General features: G+C 42.4%; 3 protein-coding genes and 1 long non-coding RNA gene across 4 annotated transcripts; 2 read left to right on the top strand and 2 right to left on the bottom strand.

The window, feature by feature from the left end:
• Positions 1 to 314: 314 nt before the first annotated feature.
• On the bottom strand, positions 315 to 3,005 carry LOC137938155 (auxin transporter-like protein 2). The gene is made up of 8 exons (XM_068783144.1): positions 2,806 to 3,005; positions 2,473 to 2,658; positions 2,261 to 2,373; positions 1,975 to 2,158; positions 1,773 to 1,870; positions 1,383 to 1,590; positions 976 to 1,233; positions 315 to 852 (listed from the first exon to the last, which is right to left on the bottom strand). Exons 1-8 carry the CDS (start codon positions 2,962 to 2,964, stop codon positions 592 to 594), a joined length of 1,467 nt encoding a protein of 488 aa, XP_068639245.1. The 5' UTR covers positions 2,965 to 3,005; the 3' UTR covers positions 315 to 591.
• Positions 3,006 to 6,078: 3,073 nt separating this feature from the next.
• Positions 6,079 to 8,345, bottom strand: LOC137939304 (uncharacterized). The gene is made up of 2 exons (XR_011109938.1): positions 8,152 to 8,345; positions 6,079 to 7,000 (listed from the first exon to the last, which is right to left on the bottom strand). It is a non-coding gene; the product is annotated as an uncharacterized lncRNA (long non-coding RNA).
• A 1,794-nt stretch (positions 8,346 to 10,139) lies between these two features.
• LOC137938624 (thaumatin-like protein 1b) lies at positions 10,140 to 12,097 on the top strand. Its single transcript, XM_068783592.1, has 3 exons — positions 10,140 to 10,611; positions 10,701 to 11,385; positions 11,547 to 12,097. The coding sequence occupies exons 1-3, from the start codon at positions 10,554 to 10,556 to the stop codon at positions 11,731 to 11,733; spliced, it is 930 nt and encodes a 309-aa protein (XP_068639693.1). The 5' UTR covers positions 10,140 to 10,553; the 3' UTR covers positions 11,734 to 12,097.
• Positions 12,098 to 16,578: 4,481 nt separating this feature from the next.
• LOC137938803 (thaumatin-like protein 1) lies at positions 16,579 to 18,722 on the top strand. The gene is made up of 3 exons (XM_068783843.1): positions 16,579 to 16,920; positions 17,058 to 17,727; positions 18,340 to 18,722. Exons 1-3 carry the CDS (start codon positions 16,863 to 16,865, stop codon positions 18,548 to 18,550), a joined length of 939 nt encoding a protein of 312 aa, XP_068639944.1. The 5' UTR covers positions 16,579 to 16,862; the 3' UTR covers positions 18,551 to 18,722.
• The last annotated feature ends 275 nt before the right edge of the window (positions 18,723 to 18,997 follow it).

Genomic DNA, 18,997 nt, shown 5'->3' on the forward strand with positions numbered 1-18,997 from the left:
TACCCCTTTTTCCTCGATAACATTGGAGCCAATGAAACGAATATCTCCTGGGATTCTTTCCGTGTATCGATCTTCATCTTTTTCTAGTGGGGAAGATGAACAGGCTTTGGTTACCCAACAGTTTCAAAAGTTGTCTGCTGAGAGAATTGTCTATTTTCAGCTTACAATGAAAGGGAACTTTGATTTTACCTATCGAAGTAAGTTATTTGTGAATGACAGATCGAGAAACTGTAGCAGATGTGTGGGAAGAGATCGATCAATAAGAAGGGAAGGTTCTGAGCAGCCGACATTTGTTGCATTCACAACCAAAAACATTACTTAATATGATGTGATTTCTCTAAAAACTTCCATCTGAGAAGACATGCCCATGGCCAAGTTTGGAGTGACATTTGCAGATTCAAGAAGCCTCAGAAAGGTTTACAACTGACTAAACAGAAACGAGCTCTTAAATGGGAAGATAACAGAAGCTATCATACTTTCAAAACTTTTTTCTTGATGTGGAGCATTTCTTTTTCCTTCTGCTTCCTCTGTTTTCTCTCTTTCCTTCTTCGAGGGAGATGCCAAAAGGGCTTGCAGGGAATCTCTGCCTGCTCACGGGCTGTGGAGGTGGTAGTGTTTCTGGAAGGAAGGAGGGGGAAGAGGAGCAGTCACATTGTGGAGAAGAGGAGGTGGAGAGCACTGGTAACACTTGGTGAAGAGCCCAAAAGTGTCTACTTGGTGCACAAAATTGGTCATGGACGCCCAGCCTCCAAACCCAAATCCCACCACAAGTGTCCAGCCTACCACAAACACATTGATCGAATAGGTTCCCGCCCATCTCCCCACAAACCATGGGGGGTTCTCCACAGCATTCTGCAGAACAAACAGATCACCTTAAATAAACTGTAACTTCTCAATCTTCTTCTTTTTTAATTGAAAAGATAGAAAAGATAGCTTTGTCGTTGTATGAACAGAAGAGGATTTTAAAGGAAATACCTCTCTGGCAGCGGCAGAGCGGAAAGTGAACATGTAGGCCAAGGCTGGGATGATGTATACAGTGAAGCTGACAAGAAGAGATCCAACGGCAGAGTTGATTGGCCCGAAGAAAGGAAAAATAATGGCGAGAAACCAGATGGGGATGACAACAGGCAGCCTTGCCAAAGCACGCTTGCACATGCTTTTGCATTCATGCATCCCTATCGCCTTTTCCCACACGAAATACAGAGGCGTGCATGCAAACCCAAACGTAATGAACTGCAGAAACAGGAGCAGAAGCAGATCAGAGAGAGAAGGAAAACGGTAAAACACCGTCGATAGATAAGAATTAAGAACCCATTTAAGAAAAAAGCAGTCCATAAATGGCTGAAAATCCTTTCAATTTATGAAAGAAAAGAAAGAAAGACCTGATGGATGAGCATAAGAACGACTGCCATGTCTCTGAAGGGGCTTCTGGGGAGCAGTGCGAAGGCGTTGGAGTGATTGAGAAGCATGTCTCCGAAAGCCCAGTAAACAGAAGCAGCCGAAGGTAGAGTCAGTGTCAGCACGTACAGAGTAGCCAGTAGGTAGATGGCTTTGAATTTCTGGGGCTTCCACATGGCGTGCATAATCTCCCTGCAACAAAAAACCATTCCCCCTTCTGTTCAAAATTTTCATCGGATACATTGAATGCCTGCTTTCTTCTCAACGTGACAAAAAAAAAAAACCCAGGTAGGTGTGTTTCGGACTCTTTTGAAGACGACAATGGAATTTTACGATTTACGAGAGAAAAAAACATTGGGGAGAGGTCGTCTTACACTGTGACTGCATGCCCTCCGAACGTGTAGAGAATGTTTGTAGCTCCCGTGAAGTAGAGAACAAGCTGGGTGGGTCCTGAGTGCTTCACTCCCTCTATCTGCAACCTTTTGAACAAATGAGAAAATTTCCGAGAAAAGAAGCAAAAAGGTATTTCATCGATCTGGAATATGGTCCCGATTTCGTTTTATTTTGCTGTGTTACCTGCCCATGAGCCAGGGAAGCAATGGTGAGGTACCAGGCAGTGTATGTAGTCATTATCAGACCCAGAAACGACCAGATTCTGTAGTTGTGAAAGGATGGAATGAAGACTGTTGTCGCACAGCAAGCACCGAATATGTACGTCCAAGTTCTCTTATCGAGATTGTCATTAATGTAGTAAATGTTGCTGCAATTTTTCCATTGTAGGACAAGCGAGTTAGTTCCATGAAAACAGGGAGGAAGAAGGAAGAAATAAATGAACGAGGTAAGAGAAGAAGATGAAAGTTACCTCGCGCATGCTATGAGCTGAATCACTGATCCAAAGAGTAGAAATGTGCAGTTAAAAGCCAGACCCACGTTTCTCCAGTGCTTCCCAAGCAACCCATCAAGAACTTCAAACCACTTCTCAGAACCCAGAAGTCTTAGTTAGATAACGATTCAAAGCGTCTAAAATGAGTAAGTAAGATAGGTTACAAAGAGCAGAAGAAATGAAAGATGAACCTGAATGACATGGTTCCTGAAATCCACTTTCTCTCTCTCTTTCCTGGTTCTGTACTCTACATACAAAATACTGATGAGATAAGCTGTCCAACTACCCATCAACCCATAAAAGAGCTGGAAGAGGATGCCAGACGTCATTCCCAGCTGAGAAAATGAGTAGGGCAAAGTGAGTAGAACCTGAGCAACCTGAAATAGACAAAGAATGAAAAAAAGCTTCAATCTTGAGAAGAGCTTGTCATCATCATCCACTGCAAAAAATCAATCAGAACGGAGATACTGAAATACCAAATAAATTTCTTTCCGGAAATGTAGACAAGAAGAAACATGACGTACCTGATTGGAGGCACAGCTGAACCATGCATCATAAACGGAGCCACCATGCCAGAAGAACTTGGACAATCTGGATTTCATGGTTTTAGGCTTTCCTTCAGTCTCCATCTCCACATAGCTGCCTACAATAACAGTCTCCACCACCTTATCCAAGGGCTCCATGGATCTCGGCTTCTTCGATCTCTTCTCTTTTCTCTGAAGGAAAAAACAAAAAAATGGAATGGGATGTCGGGGAGAAGCTGAGGTCTAGATGGTGTATTTATACAAGACAAGCTCTAACTTACGGGACACTACTGTTCCAAAAGATTGGTGGTTTTGCAGCACAGACAAAACCGCTTTTCCTGCTCCTAAAGCTGGTTTTGACGAATCGACTTTTGTTCATATTAGCTTGAAATAGTCTATTTACGCTAATGCTGGTAACTCCGCACGAATGGGTTTTACTCATTTCCCGAGCTGATTAACATGCATTGGATTGTTAAGCTTTCTCATAATTGCTCAGAGAATCCTTACTAGTTCCTATTCACAGAACCCAAATACTTTTTTTACGAAAGAACAATTTCATTTCTCGACCATTTGAAGCCATGAAAGGCTTCTTGGGAGAAGAAAAAAACTTGGCTGTTTTTAGAAATAATTAAAGAACAGAACAAGACAGTAAAGGAAATAATAAAAAGGAGGGAGAGAATTATTCCAGGGACGACCACATTATTGCATCCAAACGGGCGTGTTCACTTTAAGAGAAGAAAAAATTGAGAGATGCAAAGGGAAAGTAGCTTTCTTCCCCCCACATGGGTCTGTGCGGGAATGGAGACAGAGAGAAGAGGCCAAAGCCTTCTCACATGCCCCTTAGCAAATGAAATGTGATGTGCCCTAGGGAAACGGCAGAGTTATTAATACGCTTCTTCTCCTGTTTCCCCTTCTCCCCCTAAATCCCAGCACCTCTTTTCGAGTCTTTCTCTCCATTCTTTTTCCCTCTTTACACTCTGTTTTATTGGAAGATTAAAGAATCCCTGAACCTCCTTTTTCTATTGGGGTGTGCCTAAATTTGCAGCTTTATTACGTGGGGATGATGCAAATGGTTTGAGGATTAGGTTTTGGATTTCAATGTGAACTCTTTTGTTTAAGAACAGATAGGATCTGGATTTATCATTGCTATAGACCCACGACCGACAGGGGCTTGCTGTTTTTTATTCCCAATTTGTGTTTTCAATCCTTTTATGCTGCATGTAATTGTAGGCTTGTTTGTTCTTTGTTTGGTGATGGAAACCAGGCATTGGAACCAATCGTTCAGAAGTTCAGAACTGAATTGGACAAGGACCGGCCGCCCTTTGATCGAATTTGGACAAGGAATGGTCTACGCAGGGAGACCTGTCTTCAGATTCTGTCTCTTCTTACAGAAGGAAAGAAAGAAAGAAAAGAAAAGAACTTCTCTGAATATTGACTCGTATGAAAACAAATTCGATTAATGGCTGAGACTTGTCCTTCACATGATTCAAATCGATTCGTCATAATCAATTTGTACTCATCGTCTCTTTTAATAGTTCACCAAGATTGTTGCGCTTAAAGCGAGTCAATGGGGTCTCCCTCTCAATTATAACTTTAAGAGCTCTCTTAGTCGTGTAGGCTGAAGAGTGGAGATTCTAGAGAAAGGGAATGATAAGTTCTTTGAATTCATGGCAAGTCAACCATGATGAACAATTATTCTCTTTCATAAATGGCTTTCCTGTCATGATATGCAGCTCTGGTTGATTAGTAGAGAGGAAGAAGACATGCAGCACGCCTGATATATATATCCATCCAGAGAAACTAACTGGATAATTTGCCCGTTCATGATCTGATCCAATTTAGACCGGCCTTAGATACGATCATCTCCCACAAATCCATTTTTAAACAAAGGTTTGAGCACATAGCTCAAATTAGACCTTTTCATGGACTTGAAAGCTCATCTCTGGGAATCATTGAAGCTCCACTGATCCATCGCTTGTGGGATCACATCCATGGGTCTTTTTTGTTGACTCTTAAGCACGTCCTCTTTTCGTTCTCATCATCTCAAAAGAAAATGAGAATGAGAATACGGAGACGAGCTTTCTTCTGGGAAGCTCTCCTTCCTTTCGACTGTGAACACAATTGAGAACCACCTGTCCCTCTTGCCATACTCAGTATGATTGAGTTGCAGTCAATTGGGAACAACCAGTATCATGTTGCCTCATGGAATTCTCTGTCCATTACTTGCTATCGCTCTACATCACCACAGTATTTTCCGTGTAATTTTAAAGTTCGGCAATCGATTTCTTTTGACTGTAGAGCATGATGGCCTCTTTCTTTGTGCGGATGAAATGCCTTTTGCTATCTTGTTAAGCATGAAGCATATGTTGGAGAATGTGCTGTTGGGTATTTGTCTAGGTATTGCATGAGGGGAATCGATTAGCATCTCAAAAGATTTGAGTATTCTCAACGCTTGCTTTGCTTAGCCTGAGCAAACTTAAGCAAATCAGTCCAATTCTGGGTGACAGACAAGGTCTGTAATTATTTCCGTGAATCTAGAGAGGCTGTGCCTTGCCGATTGCTTACAGGCAAATGGGCATCGATGGTCTAATAAAAGCCTAAGAGAAGAACAGAAATCAATGAAGGGGTTTCAGCACTTGAGCTTCAAACAAATATAACATCATGCGGGTGCAAAAGCTGAAACAGGAGCAATTGAGTGTTTTGCTCGAGGAGCCCATTTATTTATGGCTCGGTCTAGGTCTAGACCAAGGACTAAACCCACATGATGAAAAGCAGCTTACATGACAATAATAGCTAGGGCCTGATGAAAGTTTTAAGTACTTCCTTTTAAAATAAATATCCTCTTGAGGTCTGCCTTGAAGCTCAAAACAAGAGGGAGAGTCATACTGATCAAATTTAATTTGTCACCTTTGGAATACTCACCAATCTAGTACTTCTAATACACCCATAAAGACCGATCTGTTAGATACGAAAAATTTCCTCCTACAAAAGTGGACGGAACCACTCTGACATTAACAACATTGCTAGAGACCTCTCTTAATAGAAAGAAGTTATTTACCACTAAAATATATAACATGAGAAATAAAACTTAATTTTAATTAAAAATCTTTAAAAAAATTTACCATAGGTTCCCCTCAATAGGGGTGGTCATGGGTTAAGTTCGGGTCAATCGATCCTTATCTTATGAACCTGACTTAAAATCCATCTTTGTGAAAACTCAACACAAAATTGAAAATTCAAATAGAGGTTCTCCCCTTTGATGGGTTTTAGATGGAGGGAAAAAATAATAATTTATAAAAATATATAAAACATATTAATTGATAGTAACAAGCCACATACTTCAACCAGACCATCCCCAATACTCAACTCAACCCAAGATCCCAATTTTCCGAACCGATAAACCTTGAACCCAGGCCGCCGGATCCTTTTTTTCCACAGTCGCGACGCGAGAACCAGGCCCGCTGACGCTTTCTCTCCGACAGCTTCCAACCGTTCTTCGCGTCTTCCCCTCCGTGCGTCCACTGGAGAATCGCCTCTCTCTACTCTCGAGCAATAGATTTTCGATCCAACGGCCTGAGACTACCTGATGCGGATCTCTATCAGACTTTCGGGTCTGCACTCCCAGCCAAGAAGAGTGGAAACGCGGTGAAGGCCCGAAGCTGGCGCAATGACTAGCTTCTCCACTCCTCAGATTAAACGAATCCCCAGGTTTTACATTGCTTCTCCATCTCGTAGCCTCGTAGGCACGAGAGGTTTCGTTAAAGTTCGAATTTTTAATCTTATATATTGGTGGCTTTCAGGGTGGCTTCCGTCGACCGAGAGGTTTTCGACGCGATCATGTTAGTGAAGATTTTGTTGAGTTTTTTCTCCCCTGTAAAACATTCTCAGAAAATTTAGAAAATGAATAACGGCAAGAAGCGTACCTGACGCCATCCTTGATTTTCTGATGGCAAGCCTCCGTTGCGGTTTCTTTGCCATGAAATTTTCTAACACCCCCACCTTCATATTTTCTATTTCTGTTTAGCTTCGAAGTGTCACTGATTCTTGCTTCTTCTTCTTTTCTTGCTGTTCCAGATTACGGATGAATTCCTCATCTGGAACAGCTCATGCCAACAATTTCTACCTTTACGAAGCCCATTACTATGTCATTGTAAGATGGTGTCAAGCTTTTCTCCTGAAGTGATTCGAGAATGATCTGTAAAGTATTCCATTGGCAGAGGAAACAAAAAGATTGATCAAAATGCAACTTCATTCTCTCAAAAAACATACTCTTGAAGCATATTATGTTAGAGTCTAAAGTGCAGTTCACTTCAACTCTAACCCAACTTGTCCAATTGATTACTTTTCTCATTCAACTTCAAGACATAAACCTGTTTACAAGAAACATGAAATTCACTACACCTGTCATCAATTTTACTTCCTAAAGGTGGGCAGTCATTTGCCACTGATTTGGCAGCAGGAAGAGATGTTGAGGATCTCTCATCGAAGCTGGTGGAATGCTAAAACTGTGGATCTGACAGGGCAGTAGCCAAAGGCAGAGGCTTTCAGCAAAGTGTAAGATCAATTTAGCTGATAAGACTTGGCAGAAAAAAAAAAAAAAAAAACTCTCTGTCAGTTTTGTAATGTTTTTGCTTATTCCCATTATAATTCAATAACTATTGTATGTCATGTTAGGAAAATTGCTCTGGAATGTACAGCCTGGAGGCCTCAAGGGATGGTGACAACTCTAAGCTTCAAAGTTTAACTGGTGAAGGGAACTGGATATTTGGTGATGAAGAAGAGGAGGACGAGGATGAGGAAGAAACTGAGCATGAAGAGGAAGAAGAGATAATAACAAAATATTAAGCTTCACTTGGGTATCCTTCTAAGTTTATGTGATTTGTGCCTAACTAGCCCTACCCTCAACCTGAAGGGATCATGTCACAATCTGGTATTTCACCATTTTTTAGAGGCCCTTAACATGTTTTCCTGGATAGTTAGGATCATCTGGAAGGTGAGTTTTTTTTTTCTGTTGCCACAGGTTTCACAATAATTTGTACATAACAACAAGTATGAATCATCACTCCAATAAAAATAATTCTCTGCAACTCTCTCCGCTTCTTTTCTCTTTTTTAATCGAACTCAAAAATCTGTCAGGGAGCGATTGTCTGTGGCTGACTCCAGAAAAAACCTCACCGTCCACCGCCAAGACAGTGATTGAGTTCGATCTCAACCTTAACATATCAACTGATTCAGACCCATGAACCATGGGGATCCCTTAAACCCCATTAATAAAACCCCAATTCAGATCAATCCAGGCCTCCCAAGGGTTTGGCACCGCATTCCACATTAAGACAAGAACCTTACCCAGAACCAACTAACCCCATTTATAATGACGATGATTCGGAGAACACTGTGGCTGATGGCTCCGAATTTAATTCCGTCACCGTGTCTGTTTTGGCTTGCTTCCTTCGTCGCCATCCGCCTTCCCACGGTGTGCTCGTCCCCGTCGTTCTGATCTCTGGAATTGCCCAACCCAGTGCATGAATTCTTTCGATATCTGGCCTAGTTCGAAAAATCTGAGACGTGTAAACAAAGGCAGGGTAGAGGGTCCCGCAACTGTCGGCATTAATCCTGCGTGGAAAGATTCGGTATCTAACTATCCGGGCCCGGAATCGAGTCAGCTAATCGGGACATGTCCGCAGTTCGGAGGACAGCGAATCCGCTTTGGCAGTCGTTGGACAGCAACGAGTTTTTCCCATGTGGGCCCCCACGGCTGTGATCCTTTTCTGGAAGTCAAAGTTCAAACTTGGGAAGTCCATTAACCGGGCCCACAGCATCTAATTGAGAAGATGACAGATTAAGGCATTAAACAGCGGATCAAGGTTAAAACGTGACCACGAGGGACTCGTCCCGTTGCTTCAAGCATGGACAATGATGTCATATCACCTAATATAAATAAATAAACGAGGCGTATGAGCCCGGTTTAAAATATAATTACTTTGTGGGATTATTTATATATTTAAAAAAATTTAACTCTTTTTATTTTTTGCAGTATGCTTATAATATGATCTAGAATTTAGGGTATTTAGTATTTTTTTATCCAAACATGTTGGTTACACATTGTTAAACACCTAGCCAATACTATCCAAAAAACCGGCCTATTAGGAGCGGACGGCATAGGTACTTAACGCAGGACCATAACATCACACCCCACCTTCGCGATCTAACGTCCACGATGGCTTAACACTTAGCGATGGGGGCCGAATCAGGATCCCATAATCCCTTATAGCCACTGCGTCTAGGGTTCCCGATCACCCGAGCTCGCGACGTGGGAGCCCGCTCTAATACCAAATGTTAAACACCTAGCCAATACTACCCAAAATACCGCCCTGTTAGGAACGGACGACATAAGTACTTAACTCAATAAACCTAGTGACCCAAAAACATTTGACAATTAATTATCACATGCAAAAAGGATTCACCAAAATATTTAAGATATGGTATGAACCCTTCCCCCCAGTGTTTTGGAGCAACCCTTTTTTTTTTTACCCTAAGTACTTAAATAAATTTTCTTCAAGCTCTAAATGCTCTATCCACATAATTAAACTTCATTTTCTTAATTAACTATTGGACTAAAATAAGTTAACTATGTAATTTCTCATATATATTACCACTAAATAAAATAGGTAAAATAAAAATATAAAAAATTGAATAAATAGGAAAAACATGAAACAAATAGCTATAAAACCATTTAAATTTTAAAAAAATAACAAAATTATCAAAATAAATAATAATATTTATAAAAAATATAATATATAATATATTTCTATATGTAAATAAAATAATAATTCAAAAAACATAATTGAGGATTAAATTATGTAAATTAAATTAATTAATACGTTACATTTGGTGACTGAGCAACCAAATTTGAAGAGTGGACGGTCTAATGCGGGTGTATCAAATGTTACCTGTCAATTTGGGCCGGGCCCACGACAAACTGCGCATCCACGAGCCCGGGTAACCAAAAACGCAAATCTCAACGGTCAAATTCAACACGTGTCTCCGTTCGGAACGCAGACGAATATGATCACTTGTTCACGTGAACCGGCCCAATCGCTAAAATACCCTCAATCTCAAGCTAAATTTTAAGGTTTTAGTTATTTTCAAATTTAAATTATTAATAAAAATAAATTATACCTTATTTTAATTCACAATATTCTTTATTAAAGGATTGCGCGGAAGGTTATTTTGGGAAACTTGTCTTTATTCAAAAACCTGGTTGGGAGAGGAAGGCAAGGGAGGCTTTTAAATACAGGTGCGTCATCGCTAGCTCCTCCCTCCAAGAGGCCATTCACATCGCTCTCTCTCTCTCTTCCTGCCTTAGAACCGCCTCTGCGTTGACGGTCCGGGGGGGAAGAAGGGAGAGTTGCCGACTTTGGAGAAAGATTTAAATGTGGGTCCGCTGAATATCCCACCGAGAAAGAAACTGAAAAGGAAACTCGCTCTATAAATTGGCGATTGTTGCCTGTCTTCCAGACCTCATCTCGCTCAATTCTGCCTTCTCCTGCTTCCTACCTTGGGAGCACTTCCATTTTCTGTATTCAGTTTCCTGTATGGGTGAGAAAAGGAGAAGGGGGACTTTAGTCTGAGATTCACAGTGGAAGAACTGAAACAGATAGATTAGGAGGAAGGATTGCCCCCTTCCTTCTGGTCTTCGTTTTAGTAGTAATTTGTTAGTTAGATTCTCTTCTTTCGTTTCTCTAAAAATGGCGAGATTATCATTCGTGGAGTACTTCCTTTCTCTGCAGCTTCTTTTCATTTCAGGTATGTCATGGTCTTACGTTGCTTTGCTTTCGGTTTGCTCTGTTTTGTATTTTCTGCTGTCCTCTTATCTGTTATGTTTTTTTCTTCAGGTGTTCTTTCAGCCACGTTTACGATGACGAACTACTGCGAATACACGGTTTGGCCGGGAGTACTGTCAGGAGCAGGGACGGCGCCGCTGTCGAAGACGGGCTTCCCCCTCCAAAAGGGCGAGTCTCGGGCGCTCTCCGTACCCACCAACTGGTCGGGCCGCTTCTGGGGCAGAACCCAATGCACGGAGGATTCCACCGGCAAATTCTCCTGTGTGACCGGCGATTGCGGATCGGGAAAAGTGGAGTGCACCGGCGGGGCGGTACCGCCCGCAACTCTGGCGGAGTTCACCCTGAACGGCAGTGGCGGACTCGACTTCTACGACTTGAGCCTGGTCGATGGTTACAACCTACCCATGATAGTGGTCCCTCGGGGCGGTTCAGGCAACTGCACGACCACCGGCTGCGTCGTGGACTTGAACGGCGCCTGCCCTTCGGAGCTCCGCGTGCAGAGCGCCGACGGAAGCGAGAACGTGGCCTGCAAGAGCGCCTGCTTGGCGTTCAACACGCCGCAGTACTGCTGCAGCGGCGCCTACGCCACCCCTGACACGTGCAAACCCTCTTCTTTCTCGGAGTTCTTCAAGCACGCGTGCCCTCGTGCCTACAGCTACGCGTACGACGATAGCACGAGCACCTTCACCTGCGCTTCCGCCGATTATGTCATCACTTTCTGCCCTAACTTCTCCAGGTATTTACATCATCGCCACTCAGTTAACTAAGCTGAAAAAATCCAACTGCTTTTGTCCTTTTCTGCCAATAATGGCGTTAACGTAAATAAATTTACCGTCAGGAGAAGTTTCTATTATTGGAAAGCATTTCTTGACCTTTTGACTTTTTTCTCCTTCACAGCAAGAAGTCGGCGACTGAGTACGGCGACGAGCGGCCAGAGGCTGTGCAGCCGCCGCTGGTGAACTCATCGATGATATTCATCGGCACGGAGTACGCGAACGACGCCACCTCCCACTTGGGGTTCTACTCCCGCCTCGCGATCTTCGTTGCGATTTTGTCGACAGTGTGGCAACTCCTGCTTTTCTGAGAGTGGCGTGTACTACTTGCTAAATTTAGCATCGATCGTCACTCCGGTGGGGCTGCCACACATGAGCTGTTTCTGGCTGGCGGGACATTTCGGTTATTGCGGGACCGACGGGGTTTGGCCGGAAGTGACACGAACCTGACTGGGACAAACGAGTTGAACCCGTTCTCTCTCTTTTTTAATTTTTCTTTCGAGATCGCCATTTGTTCTTTTCCTTCAATCAGATACCCATGAAAGATATACGAAGCGCTCCCCCTGCCTTCTGGTCGGTGGGGGGATTCCTCTTTATTTTATAATTTTTCTTTATATTTTAGATATTTAAATTAGGAGTACTCTGTATTAATTAATTCTGGAATGGTAATAGAGAAAGGGGTTGCTGTGTTTGCAATTTTGAATCGTTCTTTACACTTTGATTTGATGGAGCAGTGTCGTGATGGATATTAATGCTCAAAGCCATCGGAAATTTTTTGCTTGGGTGTTTACGTTATCGTTAGAAGACTATGGGAGTGATTGGAGGTTGTGTTCTCTTTTTTTCTTCTGGATATTTACATTGACGAAAAGACACTTAAATCAGTAAATGAGTCTGTGAAACTGGGACTGGAATTCTTTCACGGAACGAAAGTCATGGAAGGACTAGAATTCGCCGCCGCGTTCTGATTGTCAGAGGAGAATAGCTGGGTCTGGGTCTCTTTTACTGATGTGAAACATGGTAGAAAGGGTAGATCATTGAAAGCTTTTGTCCATACTGGTCCACAACATGATTCCCAAACAGATGTGCCCACTTTATCCATTCCGATTTTCTACATGGGATGATCCAATGTCTCTCGTGCCATGTCTGCTCGTCAAAACTCTTTTTCCCATGTTTTTGTTTACTCTTTTCTGAGCTTTTACCGGAACGTTGTTTATTTGGTGTTTTTCAAGGTGTTTGACGAAATCCCTCAGAGACGAATCTATTCGAGTGAGTGATTTTGATGGTGGGATTGCGACTGAAAGCGCCGGCAGGCCTCCTGCAAGCCGGAGGTCGGAAAGCAGACGTGAAGGTCCAGAACTGACCGAGACGGTTATTCCTCCTCCTCTAGTGGCTTTGCGGGGAGAGATCCGAGTTGCGTGGGTTGATTGCTCTTCTTCTCACTAGTTCACTGTCTCTATACGCCCAACAGAGATGGGGGATTCCGCTGCTGTTTCGCTTTCTGTGACCTCTGAAAATGAATTCTATGCTACTCAGAAACTGAAATATACAAATAAGAAGAATCCGCAGCAGTTTTGCTTGCTTGATGCTTTATAGTTTCAGAGAGCTGATATTCTGTTCAAAACGTGGAGATAAATCTTTCTCTCTTTTCTGCAATTCAATTACGTGGGTCTTCTTCTTCCTCTTCTTCAAAAAATTTCAGTTAAATCGACAAAATGCAGAGTAACCTAACCCCACTACGACAATTCATGATTGAGTATTATTTCCTACTCCATCTGGTTAGAAGGAACTAAGAACAAAAAAGTTGGCTATTCCTTCGTTGACATTTTGTTCTGTGGGCCAATTCGGAAATGTCAATCACCTTCACAAGGTTCTACAGGCCACAGCAACTTGGAGTTTATCCCCAACAAAGATGGAGAGTCACAGTCACATCTGCAAGTACGTGTAAACGGTGGCTCAGGAATTAAGGTGGGAGAATTCCTTTAAAGAGAAGTTGATATATTAATGGAGGAGGGGAAGGGAGAGAAAAAGAAGAGACATGGAAGGGTGTTCATGGAGGGGATGACTCAGGAAGGTAGCTTTTTACGTGTGTCTCATGGTCAGAAATCAGCACTATGTAATCAAGGAGGTGACCATTTTACACATGTATGAAGAAGTCCGAACCATATTCGATGGGCAGGTGCCCTTCATTAAGAAAGAGACCCATTAAAGGAATCCCTTAAAATGCATGGCAGGAAGTGGGAGGTAGGACCATCCCATTACGGTATGTCACGGTACTTCCAAGAATGTCTGTGTCAGGAACATCATGGGGTTCTTAATCTTGATGTTACTTAAGCACTGTCGATATGTATCAAGCTGATAGTATAGCCTGTAAGGCATCGGACAGAGTATTCAAGCTTCTTCGTCTTGAATGAAACCCTAGTACTTGAGAAGGTGGAATTCAAATTGATAGCTTCTCCGTTACTGGGCACCAGCTTATCTTAACACAGAGCCATGAATCTATTACCTTATCGATGACTAGGAGACGGATCTCTCCTGGCCAAGCAACCTCACCTCACCTAATAAAGGTGGCACAGGAGACGAACAATCTCTCAACTTTGACCTGTTTTCTACGTACTGGAAAGGCAGATTCTGCCATGAAGGATTTAACTAGACCCATGTTGGCTGTGTCTTCTTTTAACCAGTTGGGTTTATCCTCTGCAGAGAAAGAAAAACAAAAAGCAGCAGCAGTAAAGGTCAGCGGAAAAGAAGAGGAAGAAGCGTTTGCCATGGATTTTCTATGATAAAGGAGATCGATAAAAAAAGGGAAGAAAGAAGAGAGATGTTCTCTTGAAATTAAAGTAGAGGGAAAACTTATCTCTCATGAACAGCGGTGGACGTCCAGGGATATGGTCGTCGGATGGGTTTATATAATATGGCCGCGGCGTTGAGCTGGTAGAGAAGATAGATCAATGCGTCCTCTCTGGTTACAGGAAAGTGCCATGCACCTCACGGAATTTTGTTCAGAATCTCAAATTGTAACTTGAAGAATTGTAAACTTCGTTCAATGAAAATAATCGGAAATTGGTCGTTCTTCTTCTTATTCTATATTGGTTGAACTGGATTTTGGAACAGATCACTAGACAGCTTAGAAAAAGTTCAGGATCTGTTTGTTGATAAAATTTCTGAGAACGACGTAAGGGAGTGAAAGAACATCTGTTCCCCTTCACTTCAATCCAGCTTAGAAGAAAGAAAACGCAAGATATTGCTTTGTTCTTGTAAATAGAGCTTGAGATATTTTTGTTATTTATTTTGTTATTCTCGGTAAATGCATGAAGATTGTATAAAAAACAGCGTTTTGCATGTTTAAGCTTTCATAATCAAGGATTCAATGTGATTCATTAAAGAATGTGGCTTTGCTTCAAACAAGACTACGTGTGGATAATTTGGGTGGAGGCCCATATATGAGTATCTAATATCATATAAAGTTGGGTATAAGGCCTTATCCTAAAATGACTAGCTAACTTAGGATGTCTCTTTCCCAACTAATAAACTCAAGATCTTTGTTGTCACTAATCCACGGGGGATATTCCTTAACACTCCCCCTCATTTTTAGGTCTTTTTTTGTGATTTTACATGTGGATAATTTGGGTGGAGGCCTATATATGAGTACCTACTCTGATACCATGTAAAGTGTATCTCTATCAGTATAAACAGTATAAGAACAAAACGGAATATATAAGCTATCTTATATACCATTGTGATTATCATTTCAATATTCCAAATCTATTTCATCTGATTATTATTTTAAGTCATTTTGGTTATGTTTATTTACTTGGTTAATAATCGTGTAAACAAGTAAATAAATGAAAATTTTGTAAAAAATAACTTTAAAATATATAAAAAAATTTAAAATTATGAAAATATATGAAGATAGTAAAATTCATATAAAAACATACATAAAAAGGTTCCCTTATATAGCTATATAAAAAATTATATTAATACCTTTACATAATCGATAAACGGGTAAAATTACCTAATTACATATATAGGTAAGATTTGTTTTTCGTTTAATTAATAAATGGCGGAGAAAAAATCGGGTAATTGGATTAAATTGATACCTTACTTATAAGTTTGAAAAATGTTTTAAGTATTGATTTGTATACGAAAGTCATCTGTGTTTCATAGCTGATCATGTGGTAGTATCCATATGAGAATTGAAATGCCAAAGAGTTTTCATATCATTTGTCACCTCCAACATAAGTTGTATTTTGAAACAAAATTATAATCTACTTAATGCATAGACAATTACGGAGTTTCTAATCTATGTGAAACCACAATTAGACTCACCACTCACCCACTGGGCTGACATTCCACGTGTCGTCCAGTCAAACCCTCTTTTTCATGGGCCGCAAAGCTGGACCCGGCCCACTTTGTTGCGCCACGTTCATCTGACGCGGATTCGCAACACCTCCTTCCCTCAACCGGCCCCACTCTCCCATTACTCGCGGTTTACGTGATGTTGGGACCCGCAAGCCGGGTCGAACCCGTAACGGTCACCTTCTGACGGTGCCGACTTTGGTTAACAGGAATCGCGGCACACGAGGATAGCGGAGGTGACGGCGTTAACTGCGGGGTCGTCGCTTGGCGAAAACGGTCGAATCTCGAAGAGCGGGTCGGTGGACCGGGATCAGCAGCGCCGCGTGGCACCGTTTAGCATTGCATGATGAACGTGTGTCCACGTGTCATGCTTTGATTGAAGTATCTGCTGTACCGAAGACCGTTCACGAGGCGTTACGGAAATTAATTTCCTATTTATGTGTAGTAATTCAGGTTGTAAAATGACAAATATATCCTTCACCTTGATTCTTTGAGAATTAAGAGCATCTAAACCCCAACTTTACTTCCAAAAGTATCACTACCCTTTAAATATTCCTCCCAACGTCTTTCCACTTTGCAGGGCATTTATGTAATTTCAGATCCCACTTCCAATTCGTGAGTGAGTCCACTCATCCGAGTTAGTATTCATTTTTAAGAGAAGGTAAAAATGGGAAAGTTGGGAAAAAGGAGTCAAAGAACTTGACCAGCTTCTGTAGTACCTCGGGACCCGCGGCGCACCGAACGGGTTATGTTATTAATATATGATTCGCGGAAAGAGTAGGAGATTACTCTCACAGGCTGCAGTCTGCCCAGCACAGTCTCTCAGAAACCAGTGGATGGGTGATTGCCAACCTCGTCATTAATCGTCTGCAATTTGCACTGTTTCGGCTACTGTTCTACACTTAGAGACGAGAGCAAACCACCCATTGTTTCAATCAATGCGGCTTTTTTAATATCTTAGAGTCAGATTCTTTGAACCAGGAGGGCGGATCCTGAAAGCCCAGAAGCAGAATCACTGGATTGTTTCAACAGGTGGAAAAAAGGCACTGAGATATAAAAAGAACAGTCGAAGGACATAGCAGCAATGGATGTCTTCTCTTGTTCTCAGATTCTGGGTTTCTTGTTTTTCCTCGTTTCTAAAGGTATAATGGAGTGGAAATGTCAATGTGAGAGCTCTGTCCTGGGTTCTTACTCAGTGACGGTAGCAAGATTTGGTTTTTGTGACTGGTCTCGATCTTACAGTTTCTTACCAGACGTGCGCTGTTGTTGGTTTTCGCAGGGGTCATGGGAGCGACGTTCACGTTCGTAAATAGCTGCGAGTACACGGTCTGGCCGGGGATTCTTTCAAGTGCAGGCAGCCAAAGGCTAGAAAGCACCGGCTTTGAGCTTCCCAAAGGTACATCTCGGGTTTTTCAAGCTCCCACCGGCTGGTCTGGCCGTTTCTGGGGCCGCACCGTCTGCAACTTCGACTCATCGGGACAAGGCAGCTGTGCCACCGGCGACTGTGGGTCCGGCCAGGTGGAATGCAACGGCGCCGGAGCCGCTCCACCTGCCACCCTGGCGGAGTTCACACTGGGCTCCGGCACGCAGGATTTCTACGACGTGAGTCTCGTCGACGGGTACAACCTCCCGATGTTCGTCACCGTCAGTGGCGGGACAGGCAGCTGCGAGTCCACCGGGTGTATGGTCGACCTGAACCGCCGCTGCCCGACTGAGCTCCGGGTGGGAGACGGGGAGGCCTGTAGGAGCGCCTGCGAGGCCTTCGCCAAGCCGGAGTACTGTTGCAGCGGCGAGTATTCGTCCCCGAACACATGCCGGCCGTCGATATACTCAGAGATGTTCAAGTCGGCGTGTCCGAAATCGTATAGCTACGCTTACGACGACGCCACCAGTACGTTTACATGTTCTGGAGCGGATTATGAGATCACCTTCTGTCCTGGTCCGCCTAGGTAAAAATTCCTACACACCCAGAAATGCACCAAAACTGAAGCCATCTAGGTTTTTGTTCTGTTTCGCAGTCTTCTGTTTTCTCTTTGTTTTTGACATATTTTGTCTGTATTTTCAATCTCAATCTTTCCCTTCATTTTTCTTGAGAAAACTTGGTTCTTTTTCTCTGCAGAGAGGTCAGTCCCTTGTCATTGTCATGGTCCAGAATGGTGACTTAGTTTATCAATTTGCTCTAGCTTTTAATGATTCTTTCTTCTGTTAGCTTTTTGGCTTTGGTTTTGTAGATACAGATTGATTTGGTGTTTTTCATTTCATCTGATCGTTTTCATTGTGCTTCTTGGAGAAAAAAAGATCCACTTCGTAGTGGATTTCTCAAAAAGAAGTTGAAAATCTCAGAGGCTAACTGTTCTCTTTTGATTTTTGGGTTGTATGATGAGTGTTCTATTGAATTTTTAACACCGGGCTAGTGAGGATGGATCCATTATCTTTTCCAACTGTAGATTCCTTTCACGATGGAACACTCCTTGATGGTGTCTTTTTAGAGTAAAAGAAGCGGTGAAAAGGAAAAGTGTAAAGTGTTTACAATGACGCTTCTTTTTTTAATCCTTCTACAGTCAGAAATCGTCTCAAGATCCTCCTCCAATGACATCTGAAACAGCTGGCAACGTTGCCAGTACTGACAATGGCGGAACTGGCGCTGGTGCAGTGATGCTTGCAGACATAGCAGGCTTGGCGATTGGAGATGCGACAGGGACGCCAGCATTATCTCATGAAACTTCATTCTTTTCCGCCATTCTTGTGTCAGTCATTTTGCTTCTCTTGTAACTCTTGTACTCTGTCTTCCCCCACTTCCAAATGAAGGAGAAAAAGCGAACCAATCAAGCTCCTCTGCCTATGACCACATGGGTTTTTAAATATTAGACAAATTTTCCTCTTGTAACACCCATTTTGAGATTCAGACAGTGATGTTAATATTAGAAGAAGTTTTTATTCTGAATTGTTCTGTCCATGTAAGCACAAGCCAAGCAAAGCTTCCTCTGTTAGATCATTTCATTCTCAATAAAAAATTGAACCACAGTACTGGAATATGAAAATGGGTTCTCGATGGTTGGTGGATCTTGATGCCTCCACTTTGCTGCAATTGCAAGGTAGGCTGGTTGATTGGTTCTACGTGGAAAAGCTGGGGTGCTGCTGCTACCTTTTTCGTTTTCTTTCTTTTATTTTATGGTTCCTGTTCTCTCTTTGGACGCGGAAATGATGAGAAACATCCTG

The sequence above is a fragment of the Aristolochia californica genome, unplaced genomic scaffold (assembly GCF_029961685.1).
Source record: "Aristolochia californica isolate CCGP_79_NKW_82.1479 unplaced genomic scaffold, dmAriCali1.0.hap1 SCAF_8, whole genome shotgun sequence".
Taxonomy (NCBI): domain Eukaryota; kingdom Viridiplantae; phylum Streptophyta; class Magnoliopsida; order Piperales; family Aristolochiaceae; genus Aristolochia; species Aristolochia californica.

What these genes read in the sequence shown, in the direction of transcription:
- LOC137938155 (XM_068783144.1), bottom strand. Translation starts at nt 2,964, where the DNA reads ATGGAGCCCTTGGATAAGGTGGTGGAGACTGTTATTGTAGGCAGCTAT. An exon ending in TCAGGAACCATGTCATTCAG is followed by an intron (nt 2,374 to 2,472) that starts GTTCATCTTTCA and finishes GGTTCTGAGAAG; the next exon opens with TGGTTTGAAGTTCTTGATGG. An exon ending in CTTCCCTGGCTCATGGGCAG is followed by an intron (nt 1,871 to 1,974) that starts GTAACACAGCAA and finishes AAAAGGTTGCAG; the next exon opens with ATAGAGGGAGTGAAGCACTC.
- LOC137938624 (XM_068783592.1), top strand. Translation starts at nt 10,554, where the DNA reads ATGGCGAGATTATCATTCGTGGAGTACTTCCTTTCTCTGCAGCTTCTT. An exon ending in GCAGCTTCTTTTCATTTCAG is followed by an intron (nt 10,612 to 10,700) that starts GTATGTCATGGT and finishes TTTTTTCTTCAG; the next exon opens with GTGTTCTTTCAGCCACGTTT. An exon ending in TTCTGCCCTAACTTCTCCAG is followed by an intron (nt 11,386 to 11,546) that starts GTATTTACATCA and finishes TCTCCTTCACAG; the next exon opens with CAAGAAGTCGGCGACTGAGT.
- LOC137938803 (XM_068783843.1), top strand. Translation starts at nt 16,863, where the DNA reads ATGGATGTCTTCTCTTGTTCTCAGATTCTGGGTTTCTTGTTTTTCCTC. An exon ending in GTTTTTCCTCGTTTCTAAAG is followed by an intron (nt 16,921 to 17,057) that starts GTATAATGGAGT and finishes TGGTTTTCGCAG; the next exon opens with GGGTCATGGGAGCGACGTTC. An exon ending in TTCTGTCCTGGTCCGCCTAG is followed by an intron (nt 17,728 to 18,339) that starts GTAAAAATTCCT and finishes ATCCTTCTACAG; the next exon opens with TCAGAAATCGTCTCAAGATC.